Source organism: Spermophilus citellus (genome assembly GCF_964194105.1).
Source record: "Spermophilus citellus genome assembly, chromosome: 3".
Lineage (NCBI taxonomy): Eukaryota > Metazoa > Chordata > Mammalia > Rodentia > Sciuridae > Spermophilus > Spermophilus citellus.
In genome coordinates this window covers 73,392,153-73,411,362 of record NC_138184.1, presented here as the reverse complement: position 1 = coordinate 73,411,362, position 19,210 = coordinate 73,392,153, and the positions used below count along the sequence as shown (strand labels likewise).

At 41.8% G+C, this 19,210-nt stretch overlaps 2 protein-coding genes across 7 annotated transcripts in view; one reads left to right on the top strand and one right to left on the bottom strand.

Moving 5' to 3' along the window:
- Nucleotides 1-19,210, bottom strand: part of PI4KA (phosphatidylinositol 4-kinase alpha) — a 136,771-nt gene that overhangs the window by 59,754 nt on the left and 57,807 nt on the right. For all 6 annotated transcript variants that reach the window (XR_014021141.1, XM_081286953.1, XM_081286951.1 and 3 more), the window contains 4 exons: nucleotides 18,826-19,009; nucleotides 18,278-18,381; nucleotides 15,824-15,992; nucleotides 13,609-13,659 (listed from right to left, as the gene is read on the bottom strand). Coding sequence is in view for 5 of the 6 variants with exons in the window: in XM_081286953.1 (XP_081143079.1) it covers nucleotides 13,609-13,659; nucleotides 15,824-15,992; nucleotides 18,278-18,381; nucleotides 18,826-19,009 (508 nt within the window). In the remaining variant the exon portion in view is untranslated. The remainder of the gene's footprint in view (nucleotides 1-13,608; nucleotides 13,660-15,823; nucleotides 15,993-18,277; nucleotides 18,382-18,825; nucleotides 19,010-19,210) is intronic.
- On the top strand, nucleotides 2,306-9,984 carry SERPIND1 (serpin family D member 1; the record flags this gene model as incomplete). Its single annotated transcript, XM_081285457.1, has 4 exons — nucleotides 2,306-3,131; nucleotides 6,552-6,825; nucleotides 8,190-8,334; nucleotides 9,135-9,984. 4 exons carry the CDS (start codon nucleotides 2,306-2,308, stop codon nucleotides 9,324-9,326), a joined length of 1,437 nt encoding a protein of 478 aa, XP_081141583.1. The 3' UTR covers nucleotides 9,327-9,984.

The following is a 19,210-nucleotide window of genomic DNA, read 5'->3' as shown; positions in this document are numbered from 1 at the left end:
TACTAAAGAGGAAAGACATTTTTAAATTCTTAGAAACTATGTGACTTTCCTCTCCAAAATGTGCAACCCCAAAGTCTCTCAGTTATTATTAAAACAATACTGGAGTTTACTATTTATTTATTTTAAACAGTATGGCAGGGAGAGGACCAAAGTTGGAGCACTGGTAGAAACTATTCTCCAGTCAATTTGGGAGTGTCCTGGCATTTCAGGGCAAACAAGGCAGCAGAGAACTTGACATGTCTGGGTAGGGGGCTCAGCCAACTTGGTTCCAATTTAGCCATTCATTCATTCATTGCAGTGCTGGGGATCAAACCTGGACTTAAGCATGCTAGGCAAGGACTCTACCCCCAGCCCAAATCACTGCCTTTATTAGCAACAGCAAAAAAAGGCTCAATATATATAAAATGGAAGGGTGCAGTTAAGTTATACAAAATACCTTATATGCGCCTGGCATCCAACATGGCTCCATCATTTGTCCTTGCCATTATCAATATCAACAAAACTGTGAGCATTCAAATAGGGTTTCTGAACAGTTAGCCCCTAACAATCTCAGGCCTAACAAGTTCAGATATTTAACAGGAGACAGTAACTCTTACATGACTTAGATTGGCAGTAGATAATCTAACAGGAAATAGGAACAGGCACTAAACAAACTTAACAAAACACAATTATTCTTTCTGGAGAGAATAGATTGGGATTATGTACAACCTGCCTAGATCAGCATTATAAATACTATGGCCACTATCTGGTGAAACAAGGAAGCATCAAATAATTGCTCAACATCTACCCAGTATACAGTTAATATCTGGGAAGTAAGAAAGAGCAAGACAAAGCCACTTGGGAGCCAAAATAAATTTCACAAGCTAAGACCTTGGAATAAGGAAGGGGATGAACAGATAAAGATAAGCTAACCACAGATATTATGTTAAACACTTACCTTGTATACTTAAACAAAATAAAGGGAATATCCCTTAGGCCTTTAGGGATGTCCTACATTGCCCTCACATAGACTTTGCCTGCTGAGATTACAAGTAGTAGAAAAGATTTAGCTTTTCCTGATAGCAAACTATACTTGTAGCAGGTTACATGACCTTAATTAATAGTTTCTGGGGCTGCCAGGCCACCAACCACATTCTTACTAGGCCCTAAGGGAGTCCTGGCATTACAGACAAGTTCCAGATCTTATAAAAATTAACCCCAAATGACTGCACAAATTTCAAATATCATTAGAAGTTTTCAGAAAGCCTGGCCCAACACATTTTCCCATAACAGCACTATCCCAAGGTGGAGTATTTGGGTTGCACAGATAGGACTGAATCCCTCTGCTAGAAATTCCCCTCCTTTCCAGGGGCCCACTCAAGTCTCACCTTTTAATGAAGCTTCTCCCCAATTCTCTGTCTGGGCACCCCTAGTACTACTATATGAAGTATAGCCACATTCCTTTACCTGCCCTCACATGCTTTGCTTTGAATATTAAGAATGCTCAAATCACTACACATCTATCCCATGAGTCTGGCTCATGAGGCTCTTAGTAGGGAAGACCTTCATGCCTCTATTACCTAATATGCTTTTTGGAGACAGAAGACAATGTTTGATGAATGAATGAAAAAGAAACTTCTTCCTGGCTCTTCTGAACCCCAGGATTCTAGAATGTTAGTTTTGCAAACCTTTAGAGAAGGGATTTTCACCCAGGGGCATGAATCTCATGGAAGATTTATAAAGCACATAAAATGTTAGGTGTATGTTTATTTTCATCAGATTCTGTTAAAGTTCAGAATCCTCAACAGCTTAAGAACTCGTGCTTTTTTTTTTTTTAATAGAGAGTGAGAGAGGGATAGGGAAAGAGAGAGAGAGAGAATTTTAATATTTATTTTTTAGTTATTGGCGGACACAACATCTTTGTATGTGGTGCTGAGGATCGAACCCGGGCCGCACACATGCCAGGCGAGCGTGCTACCGCTTGAGCCACATCCCCAGCCCCAGAACTCGTGCTTTAAAAAAAAAAAAAAAAAAAAAAAAAAAAATATATATATATATATTTTTTTTTTTTGGTTGTAGTTAGACAAAATACCTTTATTTATTCATACGTGGTGCTGAGGATCAAACCCAGGGCCTCGCGTGTGCTATGCAAGTGCTCTACCACTGAGCCATAATCCCAGCCCTAGAACTTGTGCTTTTAAGGGAGAGCCTCTCCTGGGCCAAAGCTGCAGGTAATCTACTATTTGAACTGCAATAGGGTGTGGGCCAGCCAGGCCACTTTTCAACATGTCACCTTGTTTTCCCTCACAGCTTTAGCTCTGCCAAAATGAAACACCCCTTCCACCCTCTTTTCATTTTCCTCATCATAACATCTGTGTGTGGTGGAAGCAAAGACTTCACAGATCAGCTTAATAATAAAAACCTGAGCATGCCCCTTTTGCCTGCTGACTTTCACAAAGAAAACACGGTCACCAATGACTGGATTCCAGAGGGGGAGGAAGACGAAGATTATCTGGACCTGGAGAAATTATTTGGTGAAGATGATGACTACATTGACATCATTGATGCAGTTTCCCCAATAGAATCAAGTCCTGGGAACATCCTGCAGCTTTTCCAAGGCAAGAGCCGGATCCAGCGTCTTAATATCCTTAATGCAAAGTTCGCCTTCAACCTTTACAGATCACTGAAGGACCTGACCAACACTTTTGATAACATATTTATAGCACCTGTTGGTATTTCTACTGCAATGGGGATGATTTCCTTAGGCCTGAAGGGAAAGACTCATGAACAAGTGCACTCGGTTTTGCATTTTAAAGACTTTGTTAATGCTAGCAACAAGTATGAGATCACAACTATTCATAATCTCTTCCGTAAGCTGACTCATCGCCTCTTCAGGAGGAACTTTGGGTACACACTTAGGTCAGTCAACGACCTTTATGTTCAAGAGCAGTTTCCCATCCTAGATGACTTCAAAACTAAAGTGAGAGAGTACTACTTTGCTGAGGCTCAGGTGGCTGACTTCTCAGATCCTGCCTTCATTTCTAAAACTAACGACCATATTCTGAAGCTCACCAAGGGTCTCATAAAGGAAGCTCTAGCAAATATAGACCCTACTATTCAGATGATGATTCTTAACTGCATATACTTCAAAGGTAAGAAGTAGCTTATGGTTCTCAAAGCAAACTTTGAGAATGTACTTTCTAGACTGAATGTCAAGAGCTATATTCTAGCTATGAATTACAATGTACTTTCTAGACTGAATGTCAAGAGCTATATTCTAGCTATGAATTACCCAAAAAAACAGATCTGTGTCTACAGGGTTGACTCAGATACAGGGACAAGGAAGATCATGATGATGTGATAGCTACTGAGCCCTAACTCTATGCTTTATGCTCACTGGATCTTCACCACAAGTGAGGTCATAATGATTATTGGGGTCCCTATTAAGGGCACATGGCTAATAAGTGTCAGAGTAACATTGGACCCAGAGGGTCCATCTCTAGAGATTTGTTAAATTAGAAGTCACAATGAAAAGAAAAATTAGCATTTGTCCAACCTGGATTTCAGTTTCTTCATTTCCAATCCCAATTATTAGTAAGCAGAAATATGGAGATAAGGCTAAAGATTTGTGTCTCAGAACTGTTCAGCTAGAGTAACTGATATAACAACTAAAATTCTGTTTCAAGATACTTTTGTACTAAAGGGCAGGTAGGGGTGGAGAAATAAACTACTATTTCTTAAGCAATGGTTCTGGACCAGGCATAAGGGCACTTTTTAAGGAGGTTACTACCCCTCTAACACACACACACACTTCTTTCTCTCTCTCTCTCTCTCTCTCTCTCTCTGACACACACACACACACGCCTTCAAATCCTAGAAATAAAGGAATATGTATTTGTAAAATCCATACCTTTTACTGGAACTTGACCAGAATGACTATATCTCTCCACTTTACCACCAGACACCAATGAGGACATAGTTATTGGGAGGCCAACAATCCTGTTAGCCCCAGCAGTTGTACAGCAGCCCAGGAATGCAAAGGACAGAGGCTTTCTCCTGGCTTTTGCTTGGTGGAGGTGAGGCCAGAGTCCCCTTCCAACCTGATAGCATACCCCTTAGAAAGGGGTATATCCTTCTCTGTGCCCAGGCTAAGGTCCCCCAGCAGCTCTATTAGGCAGGCATCCTGCCAGGTGAGCTGTGAAGTAAGATTGAGGAAGCCAAGAATTCAGGATGTTCTAGAGTGCTAAGATTTGACCCCTGGGCTTCCACCCTGAGCCAGGCACAATGCCAGTTGGAATCAAAGGCTAAGTGTCTAACAGGCTTGCAACAGACTCAAAGATAGCAACACACACACAAATATGATAAATATACACATATTCTTTTCATCACTGGCTTTAAGTTCTTTCTTTTCTTTTCTTTTCTTTCTTTCTCTTTCTCTTTCTCTTTCTCTTTTCTTTCTTTCTTCTTTCTTTCTTTCTTTCTCCTTCCTTCCTTCCTTCCTTCCTTCCTTCCTTCCTTCCTTCCTTCCTTCCTTCCTTCCTTCCTTCCTTCCTTCCTTCTTTCTTTCTTTCTTTCTTTCTTTCTTTCTTTCTTTCTTTCTTTCTTGATGGAACCCAGTGCCTCATATGTGCTAGGTAAATGCCCTACCACTGAGCTACACCCCAGCTCTGGTTATAAGTTTTTTAATTGGCAAATAGAAATCTAATCCCTGGCTTCACCACTTCTTATTTGTGTGACCTTGGGCAAGTCATTCAACATCTCTGACTTGGTTTCCTCATCTTTATCACAAAGGTGATAACACCTACTCTGACAGGGCTGTGGGGAGAACCAAAGAGACTATGATGCAACACTTAGCATAGTGTGGGGCAAATGGCAATGAACTAGAGTGAGTCAAACTATAGATTATAATAATAGTATAACATGGCTAATGACATTTATTTAAGCAATTAACCTATGAAATGACTTTAGAACAGGTCAGTGAAAAACATTTAGCAGCAGCAAAACCCTCAGTCTCATCAGTTTCTTGGAAGCCTCCAGATCACTTGAAGCGTCTGCATTAGCCCTGGCCTGAGTTCAGGGACAGGTGGCCATTTCTGTCAGCATGGGGGTAGAGAAATGACTAGAAGTTGTCAGTTTATCTCCTGAACAGAGTAATCCATATCAAACCAAAGTGTTAAAGTGGCAAACATATGCTGAATGTCCTGATAACACTGATACATTAACTTAATCCAATACTGGGAATTGGAAAAGATCAAATGCTAGTATCAATCAATCTTTCATGGATGCTTCTCAAAGGAGAGGAAACTCTAGAAGTACAATTTCAATTTCTAGCTCTCAAATCTCTGTTATAATTTGATTTTAATTGCAAATGTTTGTTTACTTTAGTAAAGCTTCTCATGTGCTTCTTCCTATCAAAGCTGGAAAGAGCAGTGATTCCCTGTGAGTTCCAAGACAGATGCCTGGAAATACTGTGATTATTACAACCTGAGGAGGTGGGGGAAGCACTGCCGATATTTCATGGAGGTCACAGATGCTGCTAAATGTCCTACAATGCACAGAACACTCTCCACACCAGAGAGTTATTGGGCCCAGATGTCTATAGTGCTGTGGTTGAGTGCTGGGTAAGACAGTCTTAGAAGTCATCTAGTATAGCTATGCTCAGGCAGAAGCTGTCTGGTGTTTAGATCTACAAAGACCCTGCCTGCTTACCTCATCTGTGCTGTCAACCTACCAGCTGAAAATTTTTGTTGTGGCTCTGTTTCCTCATCCATAAAAAGGGAATAATAATAATAAAAGCACCCATCTCATATAGTTACTGGGAGCAGAAAATGAGATAATACAGGAAAGGTGCTTAGATGAATTGGTGGCATATCACCAGTCATCAACTTGTCACCAATTATTATTAGTTATCTTACAGCTATTATTAGCATCTTAGAGCTAATAACAGAACAGACTTATTCCTGTATACACAATACTGCATCCAAATCTGTAGTGAAGCTGGGTGTGGTGTCACAGTTGAGGCAGAAAGATCAAAGGTTTGAGGCCAGTTTGGGCAATGTAGTGAGACCCTGTCTCAAAATAAAAAATAAAATAAAAATAAAAAGGGATGGGAATGTAGCTCAGAGGTAGAGCACTCCTGGGTTCAATTCCCAGTAGTGCAAAAAAAACCATAATCTATAGTGAAGATCCTGAGGGCAACACCACATCACCCACGTGTCCTGCCAAATGCTGCTAAATCATAGTATGAGGGATGAGAGCCACCAATAGAGAGCAAAAAGGAGCTCTAAGATACTCATTTTACAAATGAAGAACTCAAGAGGCCCAGACAAGTTTAGGTGATTGCCAGGGTCAAACAACTATTTAGTGTTGGAATCTAACCCACAATCCATCCCAGTCTATCTAACCTTTCCTGCTGGAAATGCAAATTCTCAGCTCAAACCAGACCTGAGAATCAGAAACTCTGGAGATGGGCCCTGCAAAGCCCGCCTAGGAATTTGGACCCATCATTAAGGGTAGGAGACCATTGTTCTAAAGGAGAATCCTAATAGCTGCCTGCTTCTTTTGATTTTAAGGATCGTGGGTGAATAAATTCCCAGTGGAAATGACACACAACCACAACTTCCGGCTGAATGAGCGAGAGGTGGTCAAGGTTCCCATGATGCAGACTAAGGGGAACTTCCTTGCGGCAAATGACCAGGAACTTGACTGTGATGTTCTCCAGTTGGAGTATGTAGGAGGCATCAGCATGCTAATTGTGGTCCCACACAAGCTATCAGGGATGAAGACCCTTGAAGGACAGCTGACACCCCAGGTGGTAGAGAGATGGCAAAAAAGCATGACAAACAGGTACTTCTAGGTGTTTCTTCTAAAGGCTGGGGGTGCCCAGGACTACTGAAACTCTGGTCATTTTTTTAAAAAGGGAGAATTATGCATAACTACCCAAGAATGCCAAACAGGCTGCTCTAATTCAGTCCAAATTTCTTGCTCAATGAGACAATCAGAGAGCACTTAGGAGCAACACATCTGCTTTCCAAGGTCAATTTCAGAAGGCAGAGGCAGGTAGCTTAGAATCAGTTTGGAAATAAGTATCCCAGCTCTGCTACATATTTGCTTTGTGAATTTAAGTCCAGTTCCATCAACCTGAAAATGGTGGTAATTCCTTTACTTATGGGGGTCAAGATGAGAATAAGTGATATACCCCAGTACCTGGAACCTAGGAGGAATTCAACAGAGATTAGCTTTCCCCTTTTCCACCCAGCAAATTCTAAGGTTCTCTAAACTCATTGCAGATTTGTGATTCATGATTTTCCTCTATTATTATTCATTGCTCAATAGTTAAAACTGCAGATTTTAAATATTTACAGAGACTATTATTGAACCATGGCAGAAAGAATGGAGAGGTCAGTCACATTTCTGTTTTTTGAATGCTACTTAGGCCAATATGAATAAGTAAATCTGGTTTAGAGCTCCTTTTAGAAGAAGAATACAGAGAAATGCAACAAAATAAGAAGTATGTTCTTAGAGAGGAAATTTCCCCAGGTGGCCTATCAGTCATCAAGCCTTGTGGATTTTTCCTTAAAAATGTCCCTTCTGTACCCACTTCCTTCCTAATCTCCCTGCCCTGACTTACACTCTGAACCCAAGGAAGCCAAACCAACTGCAAGTTCTATTCTTAGTCCACCCACATACCATCCACCAGATCACCATTCTCAGCACACCCTTCCATCCTCCCGTTCTCAGAAACTATCCCCTGGTAAAGGATATCAATCAAGTCCCTTATATGAAACGATCTATATTTGTATAAAATCTATGCAATCCTCTGCTATATTTTAAATAATCTCTACTTATTTATAATACCTGGTACAATGTAAATGCTATGTAAATAGTTGTGGTACTAAAGTATTTAGGGAATAATGATGAGAACAAGAAGTCTATACATGTTCAGAACAGATGAACTTTTCCCCCTAATATTTTTAATCTGTGGTTGACAGAACCCATGGATACAAAGGGCTGACTATAGTTGGAATTACAGTAGGTGGTTGTTCCAAAATCCTCAACTGACAGTGCCAGGTTATAAATTTGAATAAGTGCTATGTTAATTTTGCAGTAAATGCAATACATGGTAGGGTGTACACACTCATCAGGAAAAACATTATTCTTTTGTAATTTGTGATTCAATAAAACTGTGCCTCTTCCTATTCTTTGACTAGAACTCGAGAAGTGCTTCTGCCTAAATTCAAGCTGGAGAAGAACTACAATCTGGTGGAGGCCCTGAAGTCAATGGGAATCACAGAGCTGTTTGACAAAAATGGCAACATGTCAGGAATCTCAGACCAAAGGATCACCATTGACCTGGTAACTGTTCCTTTGTCTGCACTGGTCTAAGGGTCAGTCACAGCCTAACTCCCATTTCCATCTGTCCCTTCCCAGCCCTCCTCCACTCAGTCTCATTTCCCAAGTCAGGGCTGCTGAAGCCCTTCTGGGTCTGGCTGTGGCACACAAGTATTCAGTTCTGCAGCCAGGGAGGGTAGTGCATTTGCCAGATGCTCACTAGGCAGAGTGGTCACAGGAACAGCCTTGGAATGAGTCCTATTATCTCCTTGCTTACCCAAGCAAGGAGAGATGCGTGCTCCAATCTGTGAAATAGCTATGCTCAATTGAACTGTGAAAGACCCATTAAACACCCAGAAAATGTACTACACACACACACACATTTAACTTCACAATCCAACAAACAGACACTCAGCAAAAGAAAGTGAATAACAGGCCAAATGTTGTGGCCGATCTAGGCCCCTGCCCACCTAGTGCATGTGCACTCCAGACTTTTAGGAGGATACGGGGGTCTGCAGCAGCTGTCTTGGTTCCCAAAGCTTCTCAGACTGTGGTTGCAACTTAGAATGAATGTGGTTCTAGAGTATACAGGTAAGTACTTGTGATTATAACATGGCCTCTAAGCACAATTAACTGCAACTGACAGATGATGAAAGAAATTTTCAAGGGTAATTTTGAACAATTGTGATTTTTGCCAGTTGTGATTTGTGATTTTTGTGTGGTCTTTGGACATTTTTCTAAAGGAAATTAGACTCTATTAGATGTTCTATCATCTATGTACCAACCTATAGAATCTGACAATTTTTCTTTCCAATTTGAAACAGTTCAAACACCAAGGTACCATCACAGTAAATGAAGAGGGCACCCAGGCTGCGGCTGTGACCACTGTTGGGTTCATGCCATTGTCCACTCAAGTTCGTTTCACTGTTGACAGACCCTTTCTGTTTCTGGTCTACGAACATCGCACCAGCTGTCTGCTCTTCATGGGGAGAGTGGCAAACCCTATCAGGTCTTAAAGATGGCAACCTGGGCACCTAACATGTTCTGGGGGCACAATCCAGTGCTTCAGCACCCCGGATTCAATCCCCTGTACCAATTCTATTTCCATTCTATCAATGAGGACAGAGATGTTTTGGTACCAAGACTTCCACGGTTACCAAACAGAATCAAGGTTCTTATGGAAGAAGAAATTTACTAACAACTGAGAAGCTGGTTGGGATCAATTTTGCATATTAAACAATGCCATAAGTCAACAGGAGCTAGTATAACCAACTGGTGTGTCAGGTGTTCCTAAAGAGTCTTGAAAACAGACTCCCTCACCTTCTTCCTGCCTCCTCATAGCAAACCTATAAAGTGTACTCAGCACCTTCTTTCCTGACAGCCCCATCTTGCACATCTGGCCCTATTACTTAAAGCCTTTCTCAACCAGGGACCCCTATCAAAACACAGAGATGAGTTACATGACTAATTTTTCACCCCAAAGAGGGTGCCTAATTATTATCATTCCCAATGCCCAGGAGAGAAATAACCTGAGACATACAAAGGGTTTCCTGAGCATTGGGTCTTAATTCTCTCAAGGCCTAATCTTCCAAATCCATGTAAATGTCCTACTGTCATCTCACTACTACTCAGAGGACAGTGTATGTACACAAGGCCACGTCTTCTACCCTAGAGGTAAATAAAGATAGCCACATTTACTGTGTCTCTAATTCGATTTTCTTTAACAAAGGCTGAATTCAAAAGAGCCATATCCTACTGGGCATGATGGCATATGCCTGTAATCCCAGCAACTTGGGAGGCTGAGGCAGGAAGATTAAGTTTAAGATAAGCTTTAGCAACTGAATGAGACCTTATTTCAAAATAAAAAATAAAAAGGGTTGGGGATGTGATTCAGTGCTTCAGCACCCCTGGATTCAATCCCCTGTACCAAAACCAACCAACCAACCAAACAAATAAAACCTCACCAAAAAAAAAAAAAAAAAAAAAAAAAGAATGAGGTCTGCATGGAATCCCTGAAACAATGCTCTAAGTCATCCCCAGTCTTTCCACTGTCTTTAAGTGGGGTCCATGTTTTGGCTTTCATCCTTCAGACATGATTTTGTAGTGGATATAGTTTGATAAAGCAGGCAACAGCCAAGGAATGTATTTCTGGATCCCTCACTACCTGGACAGAGTGCCTGAAATCCAAAAAAGTTGCTCATAATGCAAAAGTTATGTTAAGCCTTCAATTAGGGGGACCATCACTGTCACAAGAGCAGCACTCATAGCCTGGAAGGAGAAACTTTACCATTCATCCTCTCTTTTCAAGAGAGGAAGAGGAGGACTGAAGGGTTCTGAAACCTGCCCACGATGTAGCTGCAGTATCTAGTGTGAATGGGGTTCAAGAACAGGCTGGCTTGCCGGCAAGATTACCTAAGGAGTCTTGTCACAAAAGATCAGATGAGGCCAATGCCAGTAATGGGAGCAGCGGAAGGGGAATGACAACAGAAAGGGAAAGCAGGCATTGCCATTGCATGGGTGGTCTTGCTGAGAACTCAAATCAACTCTAGGAGGTGTGCACTGGAATCACCTCTTTTTTATAGCAGAGGAAACAATTCAAGCTCAGAGAAGGGAAGTGATTTGCCTCAGACTTAGATCTAAACACAGAAATCTGGGACCAGGAGCCTACTTTTCTTTGCTAACCTTCCTCACTTGTTCACTTTATAATTTCCTACACCAGTCCTTGCTTCAGCATGCTACAGAGAAAAGGACAGATCAGGGTTGAGACCAAAACTTCCCATCATAACCTCTCGGCCTCTTGATGAAGCCTAACATAGCTAATGACCCAATTATTCCATTCTTTCTCCAATGTACTTTAACATTGTTCTTTTCTGGTATTTATCCTATATTTTTCATCTTGTTGCTGGTTCCCCTCCCTCCCTCCCTTCTTTCCTTCCTTCCTCTCTTTCTTTCTTTCTTTCTTTCCTTCTTTCTGGAGGGTACCAGGGATTGAACCCAGAGGCTCTCAACCACTGAACCATATCCCCAGCACTTTTTAAAAAGATTTGTTCTTTTTAGTTTTACATGATAGTAGAATATATTTTGACATATCATACATACATGGAGTATAACTTCTAATTCTTTTGTTGTACATGATGTGGAGTTACTACTTCTCCCATTTCTAAAGATAGTTACTTCAAAAATTCTGTCTTAAAAAGCTGGGCATGGTGGTGTGTGCCTGTAGTTGCAGTTATCTGGGAGGTTAAGGGGGGAGGATTGCTTGAGCCCTGGAGTTTGAGGCCAGCCTGGGCAACACACTAAGAACCCATCTCAAAACAAACACACAAACCCCTCTGTCTTTAGCCTCTGTCTATGCCTCTGTCTTTTGCCATATCTATCCCCTTCTCAGAACGGCAATGGTCTCACTTTCAAGTACCCTGCAATATCTCAGCTACAGCATGTCTGGATTCCTTCACACTCCTGCACAGGTCAGAATGCTCCAGTCTCTATGTTTTTTGTTCACTTATATCCATTTGGATTCCCTCTTACAGAAACCAGCCCACTCATTTTTCAAGTAGAATATTAAGTCAAAGTACAGGATTTGAGTCAGGCTGCCTGAGTTTGAAACCTGACTCTAACATCTACATCAAAGTCTGGAAAAGGTATAGGTCAGTGATAGGTGTTTAGCAAGAGCCAGGCGAGGATTTTTTTTTTTTTTTTATCTTAATCTAACAGAGTATCTCATCTAGGGATTCCTAACTGGAGGCCCTGGATATTCCCATTTAACTCCCTGAGGTAAAATGCAGAACCTTGAGAATTTGTGTGTGTGTGTGGGAGGGGGGGGGGTTGCTAGAGATTGAACCTAGGGCCTTATACTCACTAGGCAAGTGCTCTACCACTAGGTTATATCTCCAGCCTAAATATATGCATTTCTATAGAGAGTGAGTTTACAGCTTTCAAAAGGTTCCACAACCCAGAAAATACTAATTCATAAACAGGACTATTTTTTGAGCAAGGGATATATCTTATTAAACCCCTGCTTTATCACAGTGGAATGATGAGGTGTCTAAGGATTAGATAACTTTCAAAATGCTTATCAATGGGCTATATAACAATAAAAGCAATTTAATTAATGATATTTCTGAAGGAATACTATTTCACAAAATTTCAAAACAAAAATCACTAAATATAAACAAGAAGTAGCCCCAAAGTTCATATGACCCAACCTACCAGTGACTCCAGGTTCCCAAGGACCCTGAGAAGTAAACAGTTGCATTAAAGCCAAAATCCAGCCTTCCTGCTTACATCCACTGGCCCTTCTACTCAGCAAAGAAATTTGAGACAGTGTCACCAAAGGTCAAAAAAAAAAGTATACCTTTCTCTTAAGAATAAAAAATGGAAACATAAAAATAACAACAACAAAAAACCCTTTGGAAATCAGTTTCCACCAGAAGGTTCAAGGGGTAACCACAAAGTAAATGCAAGAACGCATGGTCCCTATGCTCTTTGTTGAGCAATAAAATCAAATATTTGTTTCCTCCCCCATAATATAACCATTAACTTTTTGTTAAAAATACAATACTAATTCTATTCATGTAAAAGGTCAGGTGAGTGGGCATTTAAGTATGTATATTCTGAACTGTCACTGATAATGGTTATGCCTACACTGATCCTGGGGAGAAGCCCAGGAGTTCCTACAGAGTCCTATATGCCAGACCAGGAGTCCAATCCCAGCCGTTATGATCCTAAAACCCATGTGCTTCCAGCCATTGGGAAACACTAAGAACAGTAAAAACAACTTCTACAAAGGTCATCTTAAAGAAGCAGAAACAGACTAAAATAAAATTAAGATGGAAATGAGCTCTCTACCCTGGTACGCTGTGATAAGAGGCAGGGCTTGTGGCCAGTGTGCCAACAATGGCTTCCAGAAGAGACTTGGGGCTACAGCTTCACAGACTGAGTACCAACAAGAGGACTCCAGGCCTCATCTCACAGAAAAGAGCTGAGGAAACAAAGGTTGAGCCAACATTGGTCAGAGGTATTAATGCAGGTCATAACAGAGGTTGAGAATAGTGTCAGACCTAGGACCTGAGAGTCATGCAGGAGGGAAACTGAGGCAAGTTCCCAGGTCAGCTGGCAGAGGAGATTTGGACGGGACACAGAGAAAGAGTGATACCTATGGGGCAATCAAGGAGAGCTAGTGGTGGCTGAAACACTAGCTCAAAACACTCGGGTTTCAAAACAGCATTTTTCTAAGAAACATACTGTGCATGAGTGCAGTACCTGGAGTTTTAAACCATTAGATTAATGAATACTCACCACAGCTATTACAGGAATGAGTACTCCCAAGTTCCCCGCGCTGCTAGAAGCCTAGAAAGAACAGAACTAATGTCACCAATGAGTATGCACTTATTTTAAAAAACAAGACACCGTGTCATATAAACCTGAATTCCCTAATCTAAAATAAATGATCAGAGGGCTGGGGTTGTGGCTCAGTGGAAGAGTGCTTGCCTAGCATGAGCAAGGCCCTGGGTTTGATCCTCAGCACCACATAAAAATAAATAAATAAATAAAGGTATTGTGACCAACTGCAACTAAAAAATAAATACTAAAAAAAAAAAAGAAGAAATGATCATAGATGTGTACACAAAGAGAGGCATAGAGATGCTCATCTAAGCCAGGCACAGTGGTGCTTGCCTGTAATCCCTACTACTTGGTTGTCATCAATTAGTTGTAAACATTATCTGCAATTAGACCAGTGATCCCTACCACTTGGGAGGCTGAGGCAGGAGGATTCACAAGATTTGAAGCCAGCCTGGACAATTTAGACTTAGTCTCAAAATAAAAAAAATAAGGATTGCGGATGTAAGTCAGAGGCAGAATACTCCTGGGTTACACACACACACACACACACACACACACACACACACACACACAAAATCATGAGCTGGAGATGTGGCTCAGTGGTAGAGTGCTTGCCTACCATGCATGAAGCCCTGGGTTGAATCCCCAGTAGCACATAAAAGAAGTAAAAGAAGTCAGGTTTAAGAGCATGCTAAGATTCAATTTCAGGTAATACACATATGCATAAAACATCAAGGAAGAACAACAGGGTGATATATTTGCTAGCACTATTCACTACTTCTCCTCCAGGCAGCCCTTATTCCAGAGTTCATATCTCAGAGGGAAAAGCTCAACAGCTACTCAATAAATACTTATTCACCACTTGGCTAGCAAGCAAGAACTATTCTTCAAAGACCAGAATTCAAAGCTTTGTATCCAGCTCAGTGATTAGCAAAGGGGATCCCTGCATTGGCTCTCATGGTGCAACCTACAGTATTCAATGAAGTACTAAAAATCAAGAGTCTTGAGAAAAGAGGCAGATGGGAGCAACCATGGGTCCTAGGTGTCCTTTGGGGACACCGAGGCCCAAATCCTGAGGGAAAGAAGGCCTGTGACACATTATATCTTCTGCCTTCTCAATACTTAGTACTCCCTCCATCACCAGTGCTCCCCTGCATCCCACTGCCTGGGGTTCTGCTGGATGCAAGAGATGCTTTGTCTCCTGTGCATTGGACTCATCTCAGTTGTGCACGACCTGGGAGATTTGATCAATCAGTCACCAAATCACTGGCAAGGGGTCCAGCAGAGCAAGTCTGGCCCAGGTCTTAAGATCTCTTTTTGTACTAGCTACTCCATCCTGGCTGACTATCAATGTAGGGCTTCTTATTGCAATTGTCAACTCAGATGTTACCTCCCTATTTCTGACCTTCCCAGTCTAAAATGTCTTTTGTAACAGAAACCATTTAAGGCTTGTAAAGCCTAAAATATTTAAATCTAGCCCTTTACAGAAACACTGTGCTGACCTGTGCTAGAATAGAATCTGGCACATTTTACTGGGTAACAGAAACAAGGGAAATAACAAAGGAGGATGAAAGTGGAAATACGGTAGAGGGCCTGGTGGCCACAATGTGTCAATGGGGAGATGATGGGGTAAGAGGCCTTTCCTGCCTTAACCACCCCCTAATCTGTCTACTTAGGAATTTAACACATTTTTTTTTTAACAATTTAACACATTTTGTCTGTCCTAGAAGAACTGATTCCTTGGATGGCCTGAGATTAGGTCAAACCTGGCCCTTCTCATGCTGTCATTATCCTCCATTGATTGGCCCTTAAAGTCTTCGTAGGTGCAGTCACAGTCCTCTCCCTCACCCCCAGCTTTAGACAGATGAGAAAAGGGAGAGGCATTTAGGAGGGAGGCCATGCTAGGCTGCTGTCATGCTGTCATGTGGGTTGGGGGAGTGACTGCCATAAACCAGATGAAATCTGATAAGTCAGTCATCTTTGCCCCGACCCCTATCAGCATCTTTGAGATTGAACCCCACCTCCTTGTTTCTTGCATTCTCCAGATGTATTAAAGTACTTAACAAAAAGGGTATCATGTTTTAATCAAGACAATGCCTCAAGACTCAGTCCTGGTCAGCAGGACAGAGGCACTGGTGGGGAAGACAAGTGGTTGCCTCCTCCTTCCTACCTTCAGGGCAGGCCCCTTCTCACTTGCCCTCTCACTGGCTCTCTTTCCCTCCAGCCCCAGCTGTACAAACAATTCCAGTAGGTTCATGAGTAGCTCATCCACAAGGTGCTCCTCCTGAATGTTGGCTGCGATGTTGGCCAGGGCATTAATCACCGCCAGGGAGCAGTGCCTGAGGGGAAAGGAGCAAAATAATAGCCACCACTAGGCTCTTGACTATGTCCAGGGTACGGTACTCGCTGTAAGGGTGAAGCAAGGTAACACTGGGTAAATCTAGCCTGTCTTATGATGCTCCTGTGAACCAAAGAACTCTCAACAGATGATGAACATGCCATCTTTGTGACAAAGAGCCCCCAAAAGAAAGTGAACTGCTGTAGAAATGATTGCAGTCTTCTCCTGAGGTGCACTGAGGGATTCTAAGGGACTAAGTACCAGCAATCTGCATATTAGAAACGCTAAAAGGACTCAGAACACTTTCCTCTGAATGTCCACGGCCTACTGCACAGCTAAATATGAAAATACATACTTTTCAGGCACTTCCTGCTTGAGCCCTGCTTTTCCCCCTCAAATCACCAACAGTCTTATTCAACATTTACTACCCATAAAATATTTACTTGATGATCAGCATCTCCCCAGAATGCCCCCTACCCCAGAGCTGATGTTAATATTAGCCCATATCAAATGCGCAGGAAGTGCTCAAGTGTCCTGGGATCACCTGCCTCAGGATGGTGGCCAGCGCCACACAAATACTGGATGTCAAGCTGACATTGCCCCCTTAGCCATATGCCAAAAATCAGTGAGGCCTGCTAGGTTTCTGTGACCCTGGAGGCAGCCAGACTGCCACTTCCATGTTGTGTACCTGAGTGTATCACTTGTCTTTGAGCCTCAGTTTCTTTCTGAGCAAAAGTAGGATTAGGGACTGGGGTTGTGGCTCAGAGGTAGAGCACTTGCCTAGCATGTGTAAGGCATTGGGTTCAATCCTCAGAACCACATAAAAATAGAATAAAGGTATTGTGTCCACGTATAACTAAAAATTAAATATTTTTTAAAAAGTAGGATTAGAGGCGTTAAACACCATGTGAAGCACTGAGCACACTGTCTAATCTCCAGAATCATACAACAAATAGTAGCAATGATAAAAGGTATTCCTTTCCCAATTAGTTAGGTATATACCTGGTAGGTCAAGAGCAAAACAAAGGTCAGCAAATGCTTCCACTGGTGAGAAAGAGGATAAATCATTTTTATTAGCATTGAAAATCACTCTATGCCAGAAATGGTGGCACATTCCTATAATCGCAGGTAACTGGGAGGCTACGGCAGGAGGACCACAAGTTTGAGGCCTGCTTGGGCAACTTAGCACAACCCTGTTTCAAAATAAAATAAAAAGAGTTCGGGGTGTAGTTCAGTGGTAAAGCATTCAATCCCCAGGACTGCAGATGCTGAATCTGCACATTTGGAGGGTCAACTGTGTAACAATGCCAAAAGCTCACAATGATGGAGAGCTTTCACACACAATCTCATTTACTGATACAACTAGAGATAGGGTCTCTTTGGCAGGAGAGAAAACTGAGGAACAAAATGGTTGGGCACCTTCTAAGGTCATGAAGCTACACTACTGCCCATTAAACTGACTTGGAGAGAAACTCTGAGGTCTGGATTTAATGGTCTGGAAGAGAGAAGCACAGTGGCTGACAAGAAGACATCAATAGAAATTCTCTTCTTCCCTCTGCCAACCTCCTGTTCTTGTCTGACTTCCTTTCTTCCCTTTCCCTCTCTTCTGTTGATCTGACAAACTCTTGGAGAGACATGTCCCTTCCTCAAGGCATTCTCAGGCAAAGGCAAGGAAAAGACAAGGAAGCATCTTGGTCTTCCAGGGAAAACTGGTTGCATTTCAAACAAAATAAAATATTCAAGGACTTAAAATGCCTATTCCCTTAGACCCTTCCAAATCCTACTTCTCTGAATCGAACCTAAGGAAAACATTAATGATGCTCTGATATACAGCTACTGGTAATTCAGTGTAGCATTTACTGGTAGAAAAATTGAAAAACTACCTAACATTCAAGCTAAGTGTTGGTTAGGCAAATCTCAGTACCAGTATACAATGGGATGCTAGGCAGTTATTAAAAGGTGACATGTAGAGGAGCATTTATGGCACAGCTGATATATTGCTAAAAAAAAAAAAAGCAGGTCGCCAGGGTGTGCAGTTTGGCCTATTAAGAAGGGAAGAGAAGGAAGGGCTAGGACCATCACGCACTGAGATGTCCAGTGATCAACTCCACGTGATAGGTGTATGTGGCTTTTAATTTCCTCCCTTGTGCACTTATTTGTAGCATGTAGTGCTTTTTTTAAGGAAAAAAAAAGTTTTATTTAAAGGACAAATCACCAAACTCACATTTTCAAAGGGAGTTAAATACTGTCAGGATCCAAAGCAATAGCAAGGTGCAAAAGCATTACCTGTAGCCATGGTCCTTGTAATCTTTGGTGGCTGAATATACAACTGAGCTGGCCTTTACACTGATCTGCTGGAAGAGATTCCATACTTCCTGATAAATGTATTGCTGGAAGAGAGCAAGAAGCACTGTTATCATGTCACGATTCCTTCATGAGGCCCTTCCCAGAACATGGGAGAAGGCCTCTCTTGTCATCACCTGGGGGAAAGCTCTTGAATCTTGAGGACGATAAAATACCTTCAAAGGCATTCATTTCTAAAACTTTAAGCAAACCTCAAACTAAAAGCTAAAAGGAAAGTTCTTCAATTCAAATCCTATTTTATGTCATTTATGTTGATAAGAAATTAATTTAAATCTCTTTTTCTCCAGCACTCATGGAACTACTATATTATACTCACTATGTGGTGTTGAAATACTTGTTAAGTATTTAGTTCAGGTGCAAGGTAAACTTACTCTGTAATTTTACATTTTATACAGTCAAAGGAAATTAACAAAGTTTGCACATGGCTAGCGGGTTTTATGGCTCTGGCCTCACTTAGGGGCCTTCCTCACATTTCCAGTGATAACCAAGCAGCCCAGCTGATCAATGATGAGTACGTCAAGGGGTGAGGGGGGCTGGCAGAATTTCTGTTGCAGAATTTGCAGAATTGGCTCCATGACCTTTGGGGTATCCCTTAGGGCCACTGCAATATGTCCCAAGGCTCGGATGGTGTGGTCAGGAATCAAGTGAGCATCCCTATAGAAGGAAAGAACAGAAGCACCCGATGAACAGTTCTCTGGTATGCAGTAATGAAATAAAACACAGAGGCTATGATCCAGACCTTGATTTCACTACAGTCTCAATGAAGCATTCATCTGAAAATGACCACCTGCTAATCTTTAACTATCAGCAGAAAGACAAAGCCCCAGACAGTAGGCTGGAGGACAATAATTTTTC